Here is a 20,898-nt window from a genome sequence, read left to right on the forward strand (position 1 = left end):
TTCAGCTAAGCGGATGAGGGTATCAGTGGAGGGGGACTGGTCGGGCCTGCGGGACAGGAAGAAGCAGAGGGCCATAAGGCCATCTGCATGGGGAATGCAGGTGTAGAGGGACTGGACGTCCATGGTAAAGATGAGATGTTGGGGACCGGGGAATTGGAAGTTCTGGAGGAGGTGGAGGGCGTGGGTGGTGTCACGGACGTAGGTAGGGAGTTCCTGGACCAAGGGAGAGAAAATGGAGTCTGGATAGTTGGAGATCAGTTCGGTGGGGCAGGAGCAGGCGGAGACAATGGGTCGACCAGGGCATTCAGGTTTGTGGATTTTGGGAAGGAGATAGAAGAGGGCAGTGCGAGGTTGGGGAACGATGAGGTTGGAGGCCGTGGATGGGAGGTCACCGGAGGTGATGAGGTTGTGGATGGTTTGGGAGATGATGGTTTGGTGCTCGGGGGTGGGGTCATGATCAAGGGGGCGGTAGGAGGAGGTGTCGGAGAGTTGGCGTCTGGCCTCGGCAATGTAGAGGTCAGTGCGCCATACTACAACTGCGCCTCCCTTGTCCGCGGGTTTTATGGTGAGCTTGGGATTGGAGCGGAGGGAGCGGAGGGCTGCACGTTCTGCAGGGGAGAGGTTGGAGTGGGTGAGAGGGGTGGAGAGGTTGAGGCGATTGATGTCTCGATGGCAGTTGGAGATGAAGAGGTCGAGGGAGGGTAGGAGGCCTTGGGGTGGTGTCCAGGAGGAGGGGGTGTGTTACAAGTTTCAAAATCTGCCCTCCCCCTACCGCATCCCAAAACCAGTCCAGCTCGTCCCTGCCTCCCTAACCTGTTCTTCCTCCCACCTATCCCCTCCTCCCACCTCAAGCCGCACCTCCATCTCCTACCGACCAACCTCATCCCGCCCCCTTGACCTGTCCGTCCTCCCTGGACTGACCTATCCCCTTCCTAACTCCCTACCTACACTCACCTTTACTGGCTCCATCCCCGCCTCTTCGACCTGTTTGTTTCCTCTCCACCTATCCTCTCCTCTATCCCTCTTCTATCCGCCTCCCACTCTCTCCCTATTTATTTCAAAACCCCCTTCCCCTTTTCTGATGAAGGGTCTCGGCCCGAAACGTCAGCCTCTCTGCTCCTATGATGCTGCTTGGCCTGCTGTGTTCATCCAGCCCTGCACCTTGTTGTCTTGGATTCTCCAGCATCTGCGGTTCCTACTATCTCTGATTCAAAGTGTAAAATTGCTCAGGTATGACCTTTACACAAAATGCAGGACAAATCCAAGCTAGCCAGTTACTGCCCCGTCAGTCTACTGTTGATCATCAGTAAAGTGATGGAAGGTGTCATCAGCTGTGCTCAGCAATAACCTGCTCACTGATGCCCAGTTTGAGTTCTGCCAGAGCATTCAGCACTCCTCACTGGTCCTGAGAAAGCTATGAATAATAGAAGCTAATTTACCACCGAGCTGATTTCACATTCCAATCTATCAGTCATCACCTAGTATAAATATTTTTATATCTTGCTGTTATGCCATCCTTCTCCAGGTTGATATCCACTAAAAAGCTGGTAAGGTTGTAATAGCCCTCTTCATAGTCACCAATAATTAAAGTTGGAGTTTCAAGTAAAAGTGGTAATGTTTAGAATCTGATAAAGGTGTTGCTATGTGCCTCAAGTACGTTGTGCAAGAGCTAAGTTGCCATGTTTGCATGATATTTCCATTAAACATTTGTCAGATTTACTGTACAGATCATCAGATTGCACAAAGGAAAGCAAATCCACCTTCAATTTTAGTCAATTGTTCAAAGCATAAACAAACAGTTTGCTATGTGTACCTGGACTTTTCAGTTTGCATGTTTTCCTCTGAATACTTGAGTAAAATATAAACTACAAATAAGTATCAGTTTAAACCTCTCTGATTTATATTGCAAATTGAAACTAATAATTGCAAGAAAGGGAAGAAATGACATTTGTTGTGAAAGCACTGACTTTCATACATCTTGAAGAACAGAAGCAGGCATTTAACTGTTGTAATTCTTTTCAACATTACATTTGTTATAAACCAGAAAAAATGCTAATATGCATCTTTATTTAAACACTAGTCCTTTAAAAGATTAATTATGCTTTGACAGAATCTACTCATGATATTAACCAAATGAAAATGTTTCGCCACATGATGTTAGCATTGGTGACAATTTAGGTGAGAGTGAACATGACAACTATAATTTAACTTAATTGTCAGTCAGAGTTATTTGCAGATATCCCTTTTTCTATAAAGAGAAACTTGTAAATATGGTGCCTGTTAATGAAATGCTACCTGAATAAACTCTGACTGAATCTGGACAAATGTGTTAACTTTACAGATTTTTTCTAGGTCTGTTTGTGTCCCTGCTGCAATCTGAAACACAACATAAAAGTCCCAGTAGTGAGCCCTCTGCCTCTGTTCCTTGAACCATGGTCAAGGCAATGGGATATTTTTAGGTCAACTCTCATGTAATGCAAGGTGACAAAGTGCCCTGAATGCATTTTAAATCATGACAGGCACGGTTACTCCTGTCTATACTTTAATAAGGTCTGACTCAGATTAAAGAAATGTCAGTTCTGTGCGTCAGTTGGATAATGCAGGATGGGGAATTTCATAAGAAGCTGATATATCCTTCCCAGACCAGATTTAACATAGTCTTACATTTGGAGTAAGGATGTTCTTTGCTTTACTCTGCTATCTGTTGCAGTATGAACAAAATGTTTCTTTGCCTGCTTTCTGAAAATAGGTCTGTTTCATAGTTCCAGGCTACCAGACTTTTGAATGTCACTTTTTTCATTACCGGCTAGGCAGATTATATTGCCTGTCCCTAATTTCCCTGAGAAGTCGGTAGTGAGCTGCCTTCTTCAACAATCTGAGATAACAAGGTGTAGAGCTGGATGAACACAGCAGGCCAGGCAGCATCAGAGGAGCAGGAAAGCTGATGTTTTGGGCCTAGACCCTTCTTCAGAAATGGGGGAGGGGAAGGGGGTTCTGAAATAAATAGGGAGAGAGGGGGAGGCGGATAGAAGATGGATAGAGGAGAAGATAGGTGGAGAGGAGTTGCAGTGGGAGAGAGATCCACTGAGGTCTTTCCGGAGGGAGGAGAGTAACTTCTTCAAGGTAGGCATCCTTAGAAGAGGCTTCGCAGTGGGGTTAAAATTGTTTCAGAGATAGTAGGAACTGCAGATGCTGGAGAATCTGAGATAACAAGATGTCGAGCTGGATGAACACAGCAGGCCAATGAGGATCACAGTTATATCGCAGTTCACCTCAGAGGTTCATCTGCGTATTCATTAAACCCTATTTCTAAATTCAGTGGAGTGAATTTTGAAATCATTCTCAGCAGGGCTGCTCTGTTTTGTGTATTTTCATCATGTTTGATTAAAATACTCATCGCAGAATCATGGTTCTTTGATGTTTTTTCATTCATAGGATATGGGTGTTGCTGGCTGGGCCAGAATTTATTGCCCATCCTAATTGCCCTTAAAAAGGTGATGGTGAGCAGATTTCTTCTACCACTGCAGTCCATTTGATGTAGGTAGACCGACAATGCCACTGGGGAGGGAGTTCTAAGAATTTGATTTGGCAATAGTGAAGAAACGGCAATATACTTCCAAGTCAGAATGGGGAGTGGCTTGGATAGGAACTTGCAGGTGGTGGTGTTTACATTTCTCTGCTGCCCCTGTACTTCTGGCTGACAGTGGTTGAGAGTTTGGAAGGTGTATCTTGGAGATAACACACACTTTTGCCATCGAATGTCAGTGGTGGAGGGAATGATGTGGTACAATGATGTTTGTGGATGTGGTACAAATCAAGGAGGTTTGTTTGTCAAGCTTCTTCAGTGTTGTTGGAGCTGCACTCATCCAGGTAAGTGGAGATTATTCCATTATTTCATAATATTAAAATGTCAGGTTTTTTCAGAGCGATCGTTCATTTTGTGAGATGTTGTGAAACTTGAAATGGTTCAGAAAAGATTAACAAGGATGTTGCCAGGGTTGGAGGGATTGAGCTATGTGGAGATGCTGATCAGACAGGGGCTATTTTCGCTGGAGCGTTGGAGGCTGACAGGTGGCCTTCTAGAAGTTTATAAAATCATGAGGGGCATGGATAGGGTAAATAGACAATGTCTTTTCCCTGGGGTGGAGGAGTCCAAAACTAGACGGCATAGGTTTAAGTTAAGAGGGGAAAGATTTAAAGGGCTCTATGGGGTAACTTTTTATGCAGAGGGTGGTGCGTGTATGGAATGAACTGCCAGAGGAATTGGTGGAGCTGTTACAATTGCAACATTTAAAAAGCATCTGGATGGGTACTTGAACATGAAGGGTTTTGAGGGATATGATCGACATGCTGGCAAATGGGACTAGATTTATTCAGGATATCTGGTCGGCATGGACAAGTTGGACGGAAGGATCTGTTTCTGTTCTGTATATCTCTATGACTTTGACTGTCAGGCAGGAAAATGCTGGATATAGCCCAATGGCTCTTAAGAGACACGAGTTCAGAATTATTTGTAATATTATGGCTACATCATTGAATCCTGCACGATCAACAAACTGGGGGTTTCCAGAAATTGAATTGGCCTAGCCAGATGGTAATGTGGTTACTAAAGAAGGTCAGAGTCTAGGAACAAAAACAAAAGTTGCTGGAAAAGATCAACAGGTCTGGCAGCATCTATGAAGAGAAATCAGAGTTAACGTTTCGGGTCCGGGCAGTATCTGCCTTGCTATCAAGTGCATATGTAAAGTGTTCATCTAACATCTCAGCCATATCTCTTGCTGGTCTATTTTTCATACATGGTCTTTGCTTTTCTTATTTGCTTTTTCAACTCCTTTCTGATCCTTCTGTTTTCACCTTTGTTCTTAATTGTATTTACTACCTGACATTGGTCATAAATACTCTTTCTTACCTTGCTCTCCACCTTCTTTGTCATCCATGGAGCACTGGATTGGTTTGTCCCACCTTTCCCACCTTTTGATGGAATATACCATTTACTGTACCCAAACCATCTCCTCTTTAAAGGTAGCCCATTGTACAGTTACAGTTTTTGTCACCAATCTTTGGTTTCAGTCTAAATAAAAACCGAAAGAACTGTGGATGCTGTAAATCAAGAACAAAAACTGAGTTCTGAGGAAGGGTCACCGGACCCGAAACGTTAACTCTGTTTCTTCCTTCACAGGTGCTGCCAGACCTGCTGAGCTTTTCCAGCAACTTTGTTTTGGTTTCAATCTGTCTGGCCCAACTCCGATCTTGCCCCATTGAAATCAGCTCTACGCCAGTTCATTATTCTTATTCTAGATTGTCCATTATCATTTCCTATTCTCATCCTAAACTTTATGATACAATGATCACTGCACCCTGAATGTTCACCTGCTGACATTTGCTGTAGTACCTGCAAGTTTCTGTTTGACTTTTTCTTTTGCATTGATTGACTGGAGCAATTTGACAACTGTATACCACAGTGGCTTTCACAAACAATATTTTTGAACCTCACTCATGTATCCCAGCCAACACCATGATGTTTCAGTAAAGCTTCACACACAAACTAAGTGTGACTTTGGTGCTGTTTTAAAGGTGAGAAAGGAGTTTAATTGGGTGATAACTGAGCCATCTGTTGGACAAATCAAAACTTTCACCTTAGCAGTCTTAACTAAAGTGAGAAGGAATTGTCTCTTGGTGGCCTTGATAGACTATTGCCCTCGAATAGCATTAAATGGTTTAGAAAGTCTATCAGAAAAATAAGTTGATTATATATTGTGGCTTTCATGAGCACAGCACGTTCAAATGTGATTTACAGCTGGTGAAATACTTTCCAAGTGTAGTCAGTACTGTTTAGGAAATGTGAACGTTGATCTGCAGATAGTCAGCTCCCACAGTCAGCAATGTGATAATGCCCAGTTAATCTGTTTTTGTGCTATTAATTAAAAGGTGAATATTGGCTGAGTCAACTCCCTTCTTCAAAATGTTGCCATGGGATCTTTTATGTCCACCTAAGAAGGCAGTTGGAGCTTTGGGTAATTCCAACAGTGCAACATCCTCACTGCTGCAGTGAGGGAGTACTGATTTTATTTCTTATGCTCAAGTTGTGAAACGTGAGTTGAACCCACAGCCTTAAGATTCAAAGGCAAATGTTGACACTCATTAATATAATTTGGCATCAAATCCTGAGTTTGAATTTTGACTGGCTGCCTGTATTTTAACAAGATTCTTTTGTTGAATTATTAATATTGTTTCCTTTTTGAATACAGAGAAGGTAGTGTAAAAGGATGGAGGTCTGCTGGCATCTGTGAAGTCCTCAGAGTCAGATTTATTCCTGTGTTAAAAATGCTTATTAACTGCAAGTGACAAAAAATCATGTGCTCCCCTGTTGGAGGTGATGGGATTTACATGCATTTGGAGAGGCAAGGACTGATTAGGGATAGTCAGCATATTTTTGTGTGAGGGAAATTGTGTCTCACAAACTTGTTTGGGTTTTCTGAATAAGTAACCAAAAAGATTGATGAAGGCAGAGCGATAGATGTTGTTTCCATGAACTTCAGTAAAGCCTTTGTCAAAGTTTCACGTGGTAGATTAATTAGAAAGGTTAGATCACCTGGGTTTCACCGTAAGCTTGCCAATTGGATACAAAATTGGCTTGATAGTTGGTTTTTGGACTGGGAGCTTGTGACCAGTGGTGTTTCACAAGAATCGGTAATAGGTCCAGTTTTGTTTGTCATTTATATAAATGATTTGGATGAGAATATAGGAGGCATACTTAGTAAGTTTGCGGATGACACCAAAGTTGGTGGCATCGTGGATAGTGAAGAAGGTTATCTAAGATTACAAAGTGACCTTGATCAATCAGGTCAGTGGGCTGAAGAGTGGCAGATGGAGTCTAGTTTGAATAAATGCAAGGTATTGCATTTTGGTGCAACAAAAAAGAGCAAGACTTATACAATTAATGGTAGAATCCTGGGTAGTATTGTAGAACAGAGAGACTTAGGGGTTCAGGTACATAATTCTTTGAAATTTGTGTCACAGGTTGACAGAGTGGTTAAGAAGGCATTTAGCACGCTTGCTTTCATTGCTCAGATCTTTGAATATGGGAGTTAGGATATCATGTTGCAGTTGTACAGGATATTGGTGAGGTCTCTTCTGGAGTACTGTGCCTCGTTCTGGTTGCCCTGCTTTGGAAGGATATTATTAATTTGGGGAAGGTTCAGAAAAAATTTACCAGGATGTTGCCAAGAAAGGAGGGGTTGAATAATAAGGAGAGGCTGGATAGGCTAGGACTTTTTTCACAGGAGGAAGGTTGAGAGGTAACCTTGTAGAGGTTTATAAGATCATGAAGAGCATAGATAAGGTGGAAAACAATGGTAGGGGAGTTCAAACCTAGGGGGCATATTTTTAAGGTGAGTGGAGAAAGTTTTAAATAGGACATGAGAAGCAACCTTTATACACAGTGTGTAGTTCATATGTGGAATGAACTGCCGGAAAAAGTGATGTATGCAGGTACAGTTACAACATTTATGAATATGAAAGGATTGGAAGGATATGGGCCAAACACAGGCAAATAGGACTAGTTTAGTTTGGAGACATGGTCGGCGTGGACTAATTGGACTGAATGGTCTATGTCCAGCTGTATGACTATGTCCCTACGATAAATAATCAAATATTTTGATTGTAAATTTCAAAATGTCAAGTGAGCATAGGACTGAACAGGAGAGGATCAGTCTAGTTTCAGAAATACTTTGATCAGCTACAAAATTCTATGAGCAAGTAAACTGACAATAAACCTGAGCTTCTACATCCCCTGCAGTTCAAAGTAGACCACTGATAATCAGAGGTAAATCTAATTTTAAAATTAAACCTCTCGATATGCTGAAGAAAGCTCATGATCTCATTCTTGAAACACGTGAACTCATCTCAACAGGGTACAGGAAGACTAAAAAAATCATCTCTCCTGCTGTCACTAACCTGTTCTCTGTTAATGTCTTCCCGTTCTATCTTTCACCTCTTGCTGTTACAAACTCTTAGCATTAAGAAAAAACACTTTGTTCTTCCGTGTCAGACAGGTAATCCAAGAAGATGATGCTAAAAATAAGAGTATATTACCATTGTATTAATTTATAACAGAAACATATATTCTAACGATACAAAAATGGGAATATGCAGTGTTATGAAAATAATAGTGAATGTTTTCTTCCCCAACAGTATACTTGGTGCTTTCAGAACAGGGTGGTACATGTGGCATGTCCTGTATACCAGTGGCTTCAAGCAATCCGTGTGTGACCAGAGCTTCTACAATGGACCTGTGAGCAAATTCTGGGCATATGCATTTGTCTTGAGCAAAGCTCCAGAACTAGGTAAGAAAAGTAGAGGCCACGAAATTGTGCTCATATTCATTGCCAACCCATTTGAAATGTTTATATACGGTGTTTTGTTGAAATTGTTCTCCTGATTTTGTACAACCTAAACTTCCACCCTTTCCTCCCTGCAAAGTAAAATGATCAAGCTATAGTTAATTAGCTACCTTTAGGTTCAAGTTGTAGTGAAGGATTCAACCTCTTCTGCCCTCCCACTTTCCAAGCTAACTTGATTCAGTTTTTTAAAAGATATTTTTATCTATTTAAAGCTAGTTTACTCACAGATGGTGGACCAGACATTCTGCTTAAAATGCATGTTTTGTGATAAACCCATCTTCAGCTGTACTAATGAAATTGCAACTCGTTACCAATATCCAAGTACATATATCACGGAAAACATTGAAACGGTTTTTAAAAAATAATTGTGATCTATAACTGTCCAATTAATATCATATGTTCAGCAATTTAAAAGTGAGTTTGAGTGGAAACTTGAATGAAAGTAAGTTTAAAATCATTGAATTCCGGTTGCAGTTTTCACTCAGATCGCCACCAATTACACCCAAAATAGCAACTTTATCCTGTAATATGTATATAAACTTACAAGTAGTCACTTAAAATGTTTAAGGCCAGATCATCTTAAGGGAGATTTGGATATGTTTACTTTTCACAAATACAAATATGCAATTTGAAACAAAAATAATACTGTGTCAGTTATAACTTATCTTCTTGTCTCATGATCAGGATTTGACCACAGTGGCTTTTGTATTTACCTGTTCACTAAGCTCCACATTTTATGAAAATTTTGCTGAACTATCTGATACCTTCTATTACAGGTGACACTATGTTCATCGTTTTACGGAAACAGAAGCTGATATTCCTGCACTGGTATCACCACATCACTGTATTGCTGTACTCCTGGTATTCTTACAAAGATATGGTAGCTGGTGGCGGCTGGTTTATGACAATGAATTATGGCGTCCATGCCTTTATGTACTCATACTATACACTTCGTGCTGCAGGCTTTCATGTGCCACGTAGATTTGCCATGTTTATTACCCTCACCCAGATCATGCAGATGATAATGGGCATTGTGGTTAACGTGCTGATATACATGTGGATGCACGAGGGTCATTGCCCTTCCTTTTTTGCAAATATCATCTTGTCTTCCATTATGTACTTTAGCTACTTTCTTCTCTTTTGCTGCTTCTTTTATGAAACCTACTTAAACAGGAAGAAGGGGTTAAAGGGAGATTAAGCTCAGGGAAATGAACACGTTAAAGTAATAGTGTCAGTCAGTGGTTAATGCACAAACATGGATGATATTGTGGTTTTGTCAAAGCAGTCCGGAGTTATTAACTGTGGGATTCTGTAGACTTTTATAGGATTGCACTCTCCATGTTCACATTCCCTACAGTTCTTTCATTGGAAGCTATTAACTGACATCATCTCCAGGAAGCACTGGTGGTGTCAGGTCAAGCAGATCCCAGAATATTGAAAACGTGAATCTTCTTCATTCCCATTTTGTACAAACTACAGACCCGAACCACAGAAAAGTGCAGAAGCAGTCAGTGGAGTTGTGTGGGTCCATCTCAGCAGCATGCAAAGGAGTAAGCTATGGCCTTAAATTGTTTGATATGGAGATTATAAATGAATGATTGGAAGACTTGCTTCACAAATCCTAGTTGAGCTTTTCAATGCATCATTTGAGACAACAAGAAGGGCCAGGGGAGAGTGGAAAGAAAGAAAATTTAAGACAATTCAGAAATAATTTATTGTGCAGGATATTTCTGACTTCCAGTTTCACTGTAGTCCAGCTTGTGCACTAACCGCTGTATAGTGTGTGGAACACTCTGAAGACACTAATTTTTCCCCACAATGAAATCTCAAATTGGCATCCTTCCTTATACTTAAGGCAGACACCTTTTGTAACACACATTCTAGATGCAGGTTTTAGCACCTTACTGTCTTGGTCCTGCCGACTGAACAAAACTTAAAGGAGTACTGGAATTAAAATTTCATAAGTTTGTCATTGTACTGGAATCTAGATAATTGATTATACAAGACTTAGAGGGCTTTTCTTCTATTTATACAACAGTTAAAAGGCAGATCTCTCTTTGTCATGTTTATTGTTGACTGTAAGTAAATGAATATGTCAGTTAAACATAGATTTCCAGTGTTCCAAATCCCATTATATAAAGCTGCTGATCCAACCATAAAATAAATACCTTTTTAAAATAATAGCTTTTATCTTGTAATGGGGATGGATAGGAAGCACTTAAGAGTTTGCCTATTTTTAATAGTTAAACTTATTAAATATTTAATAAATTATTTTTGGCATAATTATTTCACAAACCCATGGCACATTCCTTTGCCTGCCTTGTTTAATGGAGAGTCATCCAAACTAAGATAAACACTCCATTAAAATATCAGAAAATGGAATGTCACAAACATACTAAGTATTTATCTGCTAATATCTCCAACAATAAGTCAGCCTGTTACCTAGCCAATAACTAAAGACATGGAAATATTCCCATATAGTATAAAAATTGCCATCTTTTGACTTGCCAAAGTCATTCCTAAGCAGCGTTCTTAAAATCAAACACTTAACGCACTGGGTCTTGACCACCCAGCAAAATCTGCCACCTTTAGAAAAAAAAATCATGTGGATAGGTGGCTGTGTTTCATTTACAAAAGTGCACCCTCATTATAAAAGTCTCAGTCCTTATAAAGCTTGGCCTCTTGATGATGAGATATTTTTGACAAAGATGTTGCTGTGGAGGTTTCATTAAATACAGCATTCTCATTAGGCAAGATACAACACTAAGCTCCTGACAAGTTTTATATTATGGATGGAGTATGTCATTTAGATTCACTTGTCACATGTGTAAACAAACTAACAGGATAAAAAGATAATTCAGTATCTTTACTCTCATTCCTGTTCATGGTAACTCATGAACAGAGTTTGGGACCTTCATATATCTACTGATGCCCTAATATAGTTACCCAATGCAAGGTGCTGAAGCAAACTTAAATTGAGCTAAGTACCTCAGCTTTGTTAGGTGCTGTAACTGGAAGCTCAGCTAAGTATGGAGGAAACTCAGATGAGATTTGTCCGAGTTTGTAAGTTGAAAACTGATCTTCCAGTCTAAGCAGTGCAGTCTGTTGCTTCTCATTCCAAGGTAACTTTCCCATACCAAAAAAAGGGTATCAGGCAAAAGATGGATTTAGCTGTAGTGCCATGGTCTGACAAGATAGATTTAGTTAAGAAACAGTGGAAATTGTTTCCTGACACAAACATTTGCACAAAAGCTTTTGGAATTTGGTGTTCGTGGAGCGTGGGGTTGATGTCATGAGGGACATCTGTCCTTTGTGCTCTCATTAGAATAGAAAACCCTGCAATAGATAACATTTTATGGATTATTTTGAAGAAAATTGCTAGGAGACATGTTGGCCTCCACCCCACAGCATTTTCGTGATCTTTCCTGTTAATTCTACAACAGCCATGGTTTAATTGTTTCAGAAATAATCTGTTTCACAATTTTGAGTTTAGCCAGAGTTAGTTTGTTTTAGTGGTATTTCAGGGTCTTTTGATTCATTTTAGAGTGAAAAGTGTATCAATTTAGATTGTTATAAAGTAAGTTTAATGGCAGAAGAACAATTAAAAGTTACTTATTGTAAGGAAAAACAGAAGTGACTTTGATTAACTATACTAAACATTTTATATGGCATGGTTGAATAGGCTGCATTTATTTATGCCTCATATGAGAGGGTGCACTTGATGCACATGCAAAGATGCCAAGTCAGAACCTGTGCCATCAAGGACAGTGACGTCCTGAGCAGAGTCTGCATTGAACACTGTAACTCAACGTTACCTTGGATAATCGTAGGAGGTTTCTCAGTGCAGGCACTATTTCAGCTCAGTGGCACCTTAAGAACTGGCAGTTGGCACGCAATTGGAAATATGAATTTAATTAATTTAAAAATGGTTTATTGATAGTCCCTAGCTGCTTTCCCTGTTCTCCTCGCCACTTTCCTCACTTTGACTAACAGTCTGCTCTTAACAGTCACTCTGTTCATATCTCATCACTCCCTTTCAGCCCCAAACCCCACCCCAGCCACCAATGGCCTCTTTCTGCTGAATCACTTCTGGAATGGAGGGGGATGTAAGGAAACAGGCAACAGAACAAGGAGAATGGCAGGATAATAGAGGAGAATAGCCAGGGATTAGTAGTTTGGGCAGAGAATGGCAAAAGGGAGCAGGGAAAGTGGCGAGTCGAATGGAGCGAGTGTGAAGGGAATTGGGGATTGCAGCAAGCAAGGTTTCAGGATACATTATAGTGATTTAAGTGGTTGGGAAAACTGCATAGTGATTGGAGTGGGAGCTGACTTCCTGATTACCATTTCCTGTTTACCAGCAGCAGGAGTTCTCATGAGGGGAATATACATGTGTGGCAGTGTGAAAGAAGCTGTAATCTAGTCAAATGCTATGTCAGTAGATCAGGACGAAACAGCATTATTGGTTAAAAGGTAATGAGAAAGTGACAAATCTATAAAACAAGATGAATTTATCATTGTACATAAAAGTTACAAATGTTTGCAGCTCAGTTCTTGAAAATAGACAGTGGCTAATTGTATACAAGGTGCAAAGAAGCCACCCCTTTGAAAATTCTTAGAAGCTGTCTTCCTGGAGAACAGTAGGGGGAAGAATAGAGACTTGACCAAAAGCAAATGTGTATTTAATATTTAAAGGTAGTTTTGAGTTCATTTTTATTGTATTTTTTCTTTTATGTTGAACTCCACTTTGAAGAGTTTTTTAAAAAATTGTTTATTTTTACAAAAAAAATAAAAGCCAAAACTTAAAAAAAAGTGCTTTTTGCTTTGGTACCCAGAGCTTGTTAACTTTATCTTGCAATTTATTTTAATATAAAGGCAGCTAGAGTATTCAGCTACATTATTTAGAACAAAGCAACTAAATGTTCTCCCATCTTGTTAAAACAGTTTCCAGAGGCTGAGTGTTTTTTCTCTTTTCATTACCATTAATGTTCTTTATAATCTGAAGAAAGAGCCTGTTATTGTCCAGTTGCCAGGTAAATGCAACTGCTGGCTTTTCCATGCAATTTTCTTAATTTACTCAAGGTACATAGTCTGCAACCCAGGACTCCCCAGCCATCAAAGGGGACAAATGAGAAGGAACCATACACGATGGGTGGAAGATAATATTTGGAATTGACATTTTAATGTGATGCATTAAGATTCAGTTACATGCCCATGAAAGATGGGACAAAGCACAGCTTAATGCAAAAGAGTGATTCACACCTGGAATAGTTTTTCAGGAGATATAATGTTTCTCTATCCCTGTTGAAATCATCACAACTATGCTAAACAGGCAATCCATGGCAACTAAAATAATACTGCAGTTTGAAATAACTGGATATTAGTGTATGAACATAACATGATGATATTATCACTTTACATCATTTTAACTTAGGCTATTTCTGTAAACTGCCTCTTAGAAATTCCAGTAAAAGGTTTGTGCATCATTAAACATCCATACAATGGATAATTTCAAGGCCAGTGCTCTGAGACAGCTGTTTGTACCTGCATGTACTGTTATTGCACCACAGCAGCATTGCCTAAGCATTGGCTTTAAAAAAGCTAGACAAATCAACAAATAAACACCGGTTGCTGACAGCAGTACTGTTGGCTCAATCTATTATCATTAAACTAACATAATAAATGGAGACACATGCTGTTTAATCATGAATGTGTAACAGAGCAGTTCCGATAGTTTTCGCATGTACAACTAGGGAGAGTGGAAAAGGGAAGGACCAATTATGTGACAGCCAGTTCCAACAAGACAGTTCTTTATTCATTTTATCTGTATTCTATCTGACTGGTTTTACACTCAGGGCAGGATATTTCATTTGTGTAGTTACGCACGTGTACAAAATTCCTTTCTGAGCAGTCACATTTTAGACAGTGGGGAAATAAGTATTTGCACTATCTAAATGTTTATGCTAAGTGCAATTCCGGAACAAGCAGGAGATCTAAGGGACAAAAACTCTTGATCGCTTTTTAAACAGTGTTATACTGCACTGAATTTGCACTTCCCAGCCAAAACCGAAGTTATCTAGCAGCTTCCTGATGCTTCCCTGAATCAGTTGAGGCCTGACTCTCTTTGCATTGAAGATTATACAGTGTAAATGTAAATGTATCTCGAGAAACTTTGAATCCAGAGAGTAATTGCACCAAAAGGAAAAGGAGAGAGTTTCCACGAATTTAAGAGGGTTGCATGAAATGCAACCTGCTACCCATCTCCAGGAAGTCATTATTTCCACAGCCTGTCTGCAATCATCTCATGCCAAATTGCACATTTTGTTTAAATCTACGAAACTTGTGAATTTTCATTACTTGAATACATTTATGCAGTACTGTCATGTTAATTTATTTCATAGGTTGAGAGTTTTTGTCTAATTCAGAGTTTACACTTGAGTTTTATACCATTCTTTGGAATATAAAAGCCATAAAATATTGCAGTTTTATGTCAATATACTGTTATCAGTTGAGTATTTGTAATACAGCTCTGTTGGTACCAAGCATGAGATTATGAAATTAACTGATGTCTTTAAGATGATTAAAGGGTTCAGTAGAGTAGACAAACAGAAGATATTTACCATTTGCAGGGGACACAAGAACTAGGGGCCATAAGTGTAAGGTAGTCACTAATAAATCCAGTGGGCAGTTCCTCAGCCACAGGGTGGCTTGTGCATGGAACCTGCGACCGGAAGGAGTAGTTGAGTCAACAGGCAGTGATGATTTAAAGAGGAAACTAAAAAAACACCTGAGGGAGAAAGCAGTTGTTGATGGTGTTAGATGAAGTGGGGTGGCAGGAGACTTGTATGAAGCAGTAGAACCAGCTTGAGCCTTTTGAGTCAAATAACCTGTTTCTGTATTATGAAAACTGTGTATTATCATCTATGTTTAAACAGTGGGGGCCTCTGGCAGCTAAACTGTCAACGAAAATATTAATCCCTAACATCTGTAACAGGCATGAGAAAAGCATGCACAAAGTTCATCCATATGCTTAAAAGCACAGCACTAGACAGTGATTACATAGACTGGCTCCAACCTACGTTTGTGATAGCCTATGATCAGAGAAGAAATTAGATTTTTTCTGTGAACAGCTTTTTGTAGCAGGTTCCTGAAAAGAAAAGCGACAGCAGAGCAAGAAACCATATCTGTCAAAATTTCACTACAAACAAACTTTTAAATAAGGCAGTGTTAATGTTTAACATTTTTGATTTGCAAAAGTCAGGGGGAAAAAAATCAGAATTTAAAGTATAAGTTGCACAAGGTACTCAAGAACTCCTAAAAAGGGGATATTGTGTACTAAAATAAATTTACATTCCCATAGTGATATTAAAACATTATCACTAGCATGTCACATCACAAAGTCAAATTGATAGTTTTTCTAACCCCTTCTTAAAAGGCAGTTGCCCTTTAACGATGGATATCTGAAATGATGAGGAAATTAAAATATTTTGTTTACCATGTTTCTGTGAATAGTTTATATTCCACCTTGTTCCATTCTTCACAATATGCAGTTCTGTGTCTTAGTGGAACTGCTTTTCTGATTATCTTTCTTTTACCTTTTAATATCAGCTTTAATGTGTTGTTGCTTTTCAATATCAGTATTGTCCCTAATAAGTTTGCTTTCCATCTCAAGCCCAAGCTATGGAGCAATTCTAATTCAATTCTAGTTGACACTAAGTTTGCAATACAATTATTATGTTTTTAATTGTGGAGTAAAATAAACCAAAATGAAATAGTATGTTCAAAAGCCAAATGTTTATAACATGGTTGAATCTTACTGGTGACTTGATATAAGGTTTCTGAACAAGTATAAATGAAATGTTTACTATACGTATATTATACTTAGTCCATGTGTCTTATTTAGGACATGGTCATTCTACAGGAGCAAATAAAGAATGCCAGAACTAAAGCTACTATGAACAAAAAAATTCATATTCACAGAATGGTGGGATGTCCCTTTACCAACCACAGTACAATCTCTTCTGGTCCTTATTACAATTCCCCATTTCTTTTAGCAATTCCAAGATCTTTTGAATATTAAATTGCAAAAGTAACTCTTTTAAAAGGCTTTACAGTAATGATAATTATATTCAAACATGTACTGTGAATTCCTAGGCCTGCCCAATCATATTTCTGATCGCCAGAATCACCAGTGTGTTAAAGACACCAGGTGATGTACTCTGGTGAATTCAGAGAAATAATGCCACGTGCTGAGAACATGCTGTTGCCCTTCTTCTATTTAACGTGCTAAGGGAATATTACTGAAAATGCAGTGTCAGTAGGCTTGAGAGAGATTTCAAAATCTTTTTAAAATTCCTTATCTTCCCATCCCACCAACATCCATAAACAGATGGCTGAAATACAGAACTCGAATCTGATCGTTTAAATATTCCAGCACATTCATCTTGTATTTGAACTGAGATTTCTTGATGTGGCATCATAATTGTACAATTCATCAGCACTTTTACCTTAAATCTGGAAATGTGCCATGTTTCCAAGTTGCATACACCCTTGTTACCTTACCAACTGGGGAGCAGACACTGACATAAGATGGTAAATATGCACTTGGGAGAAATAAAACACATCTCATTTAACCCCATCTTGTACTCCTTGCCCCGTCAGCAAACAATGGGAGCTGGGAAAACTGTTTGTTTAAACATAGTTGTTTCAGTAAGAGTCTGTTTTAGTGTTACATACTGTCAGGAAATGAGGTAGTCCAAGACATGTTGTTTTAATGTGCCATATGTCCACAAAGATGACACCATTTATTTCCTTAAATCTGCTGTTCAATGTGTTATAATGTACTAAATGTTCTGTACATATCCATTCTGTATGCATTTGTGTTTTAAAAATGGCTAATTCATTATCATCAATATACTCATTAAAACATAAAATATCTTCATTATTGTCTTTTATTTTTAAGAAGGAACGACTTTCTAGATTTCTTTACATTGCATTTGAGTATTAAGAAGTGGTAGGAATATATTGAAGTTGTATGGACACCATGTGTTCTAATGCTACTTATGTCACCAACTCACTGACAGCATGACAATTCAACCACTACAGCGCTAATGACAAGTTTCTGCATTGGGTGTCTTGTGAGAATTTTTGTACAGCTGGGGCTTTCTTTGCTGCAGCATTGTTAGTTATTGTGCACTTAATTTCAATAATATCAACATGTCAACACTATTTAGCTAGAGATAAAGCTGAACAGCTGGTAAGAACTTGACCATGTGAAAACCAGCAACCATGAGTGTTGAAGAAAAATGTATTGTAATGTTTTGATTTCTAACAAGGACTCCAGTTTAGAACCATTGCTATGTTAGAATTCATTTACTGATATCAATTAATTTTGGGCTTCAAAATTATCTCAGCCCATTCTTAATGCAGAATTATAGAGTCGGCTAAGCCCATCGATAGGCTGGCAACCATCAAGTTTATACTGGCAGCACAAATAGAAGTACATTACCCAAATATGCATTCACATCAGTACTGGGCTTTTTCAAAAACTGACCTGCATTTTTGGTTTTCCAGCATAAGACAAAGGTCTAGTGTGATCATAATACACAACACTCATGACCTGAATTGCAAAGAATTGGAAGGTGACAAAAATTTACAAATAAAACTGAAGTAGAATTTAATGGGGTGTTGCAACAATTGATACCCAGTTTTAAATGTTTGTAACAAGGTGTGGAATTTACAATGCCCATTTGATGGCTTCGTCTTTACACAATTGAAGTATCAGTTAAAGAATAAAAATGGGGACCATTCTATTTTTGCAATACAAAGAATCAATCATTTATCAAACTATGGATAACTTGGCAATAACTAAACATCAGTGTGTATGAAGTAATTTAGCTTAATGGAGATATCGATGCAACTGAAACAAAATAGAATGCATATCAAACTGAAGGGGATTAATGTGCTAAAACAATAACTCAGAGCAGAGCTCTCTCAACTGGGCAAATACTCATACAGATCTTGATACATATTAGAAAGTGTAAAAGGAAAAGGGTGCAGCATTTCATTAAAACCAGAGGGATAATCTTTTCTTGGCAGTTTAACTGGATTTAAATGAACGTTACACAAATTTAACCGAACTGTTGAGGGAGTGGCCCCCGTGTATCAGCAAAGCCAGAAATCAGGAACAAGTGACCCAATAACGTTTCAGGACAAAGATTACAGAATGTCTGCTGATTTATACAAAACCAAATCAACGATTTCCTCCCCACCCCACCCAAACGGAGGGTAGAGCATCTTACGAATGGAACCAAATGTCTTCTGCAAATGCAATTCCAGTTTGCTGAATCTTGGAATAACTGCATATGTGCTGATAGCAGCTGATATTCAAACTCCTAGAATGAATCAGAAGCCTCATAGATGACAGCTGAGCACATAAAGTAATATCTTCCATTTATATATCACCTTTAATAACATGGACCAAGAGATTTTATAGGAATATTATTAAGCAAAGTATGATACTGCATCTCAAGGATATTAGGGTCAACAATCAAAACATTTTACCAAAAAGATCAGTTTTAGTGAGGAGATAGCTAAAGATATGAAGAGGTTTAAGCATATACTATGAAACTTAAAAGCTGTAAAATTTTATTCTTTGATCTAAAGGCACTAGAGTGAGAAGTACAATTATAATAACAAGTTAGAGGCTTATTTACAGGAGAATATCATTCACAGCATATTCTAGATATTATAGTTGAGGGCTGCACCTGTGCCTCATGAGTATATACCTGTACTGCTAAGAAATTTGTATGCCATCCTCTAGTTTCAATTCGGCCTTGCCAAGTGGCCTTTTCCATTGCGCGGATTTGAGCTTTAATGCTCTCGCAAGGTCGGACTTGGGCTTATGGATGAGGTGTTCATATGAAAGGAGATGCCAATGATAAGTGCATGAATAAGAAATATTTGGAGGGATGTAGGCCAAGCGCAGGCAGGTGGGACTAGTTTAGTTTGGTATGATGGTCAGCCTGGACTGGTTGGACCAAAGGGTTTGTTTCCATGCTCCTGTGACTTTATAACTAACCGGGAGAACACTGGCTATTTAGTCAGAATTTTTAGCAAGTATTTTCTAATCAACCTGCTCAGAGATGATATCACACACCTCTAGAGCAGGTAGGACTTGAACTTTCCTGGTTCAGAGGTACAGGCTCTACCACTGCATCACAACAGTCTATTTTAGTCAGGTTGCACACAATCTCTGTTAATTGCTGAGGTTTACCCTTCAATTATGTGGTGACTTAGAATAAAGTCAATTGAATTATTTGTTCAGTACTTTGATATGCAGTTACACAATAGAATGGTTAAAAAATTACTGACTATAGTTTTCAGCCTGGCTATTTTGTTGCAAAAAAAAAAAAAAAAAAAAAACCAACTGGCATTTCATGGGAAAATAATGGTAAGAATAGACTGAAGATCTGCACACTGCACTGCTAGCATGCACTTTCTATAGCTTACTAGTTATTCTACAGCAATACAATTGAGAATATTCAATGTTGGAAGATGATCACCACATCCAAATCACATCATAACAACTTGAACTTGTATTGCCAACCTGTTCATTGTCACTGGCTTAGAATCCTGGAATTTATAGTGCTAAGTTCACATAGCCTAGAATAGTCCATCCATACAGCAAGAGTGGCCAACACAACTTTGCTCAAGTTACCCACTTGTCAAATTTGCATAAATGTCTAATGTTGCACATTTTAGCATCACTAACATTTTTAAGTGGATATCTAATCAACCTGATTTCAGCACCTCTAGTTTGCTGCAACTTAGTCATTTAAATTCTTTCCCAAGACACAAAAAAAAACCCAAAGTACAGATATTCACACTGACAGGTCCTGATGAAACAGCAAAACTCAATAATACAGAAATAATATATATGGATTTGTTGGTGATAAAGCTTTTTTTCTAGTGTTGGGATTCCACTGAGATACAACATATGGCATTTCTGGGCTTTCAAACATTAATTCAGAGGAATTCATTAAAGATGTTGGGACATGTTGGTGAGAAGACAATTGAGACTTCCTTCTTATATCTCAGTCCCAGGGACACTGATCATATAGGACCGTAAACAGGAAAAGATAAAGGAGATAAGAACCAGGGGTAAATGAAAGAAACAAACCAAATCCAACCTGGTCTTCAGATGCCATCCCAGTACTTTGCTTTTCCAGCAGAGGTCCTAGATAGTAGCAGAGGAATGTATCTGACTAAGAGTTGTTGAGGCCAATTAAAGTATTTCAACAAATATTCTGCTGGAATCAATGAACTCAGCACTGAGATTTAAACGTAGGCCTTCCAGGTCCATGTACAATTTGACCAGCTGAGAAAGTTCAACCAGAATAATTCTGCTGAAGTAAATGTCACCTCCTCACCAGTTTTAGATTTGGATAGACATTCATTCCCTACTCAAAAGACAGACAGTTCTTGGCTCGTGTAAACT

At 38.8% G+C, this 20,898-nt stretch overlaps 1 protein-coding gene across 2 annotated transcripts in view; it reads left to right on the forward strand.

Annotated features, from left to right (window-relative positions):
• Nucleotides 1–10,536, forward strand: part of LOC109921086 (elongation of very long chain fatty acids protein 6-like) — a 74,249-nt gene extending 63,713 nt beyond the window's left edge. For both annotated transcript variants that reach the window (XM_048616351.1, XM_048616352.1), the window contains exons 3-4: nt 8,194–8,345; nt 9,179–10,536. In XM_048616351.1, coding sequence (XP_048472308.1) covers nt 8,194–8,345; nt 9,179–9,600 — 574 coding nt within the window. In that variant the 3' untranslated portion in view covers nt 9,601–10,536. The remainder of the gene's footprint in view (nt 1–8,193; nt 8,346–9,178) is intronic.
• The last annotated feature ends 10,362 nt before the right edge of the window (nt 10,537–20,898 follow it).

This window comes from Rhincodon typus, chromosome 34 (genome assembly GCF_021869965.1).
Source record: "Rhincodon typus isolate 14 chromosome 34, sRhiTyp1.1, whole genome shotgun sequence".
Taxonomy (NCBI): domain Eukaryota; kingdom Metazoa; phylum Chordata; class Chondrichthyes; order Orectolobiformes; family Rhincodontidae; genus Rhincodon; species Rhincodon typus.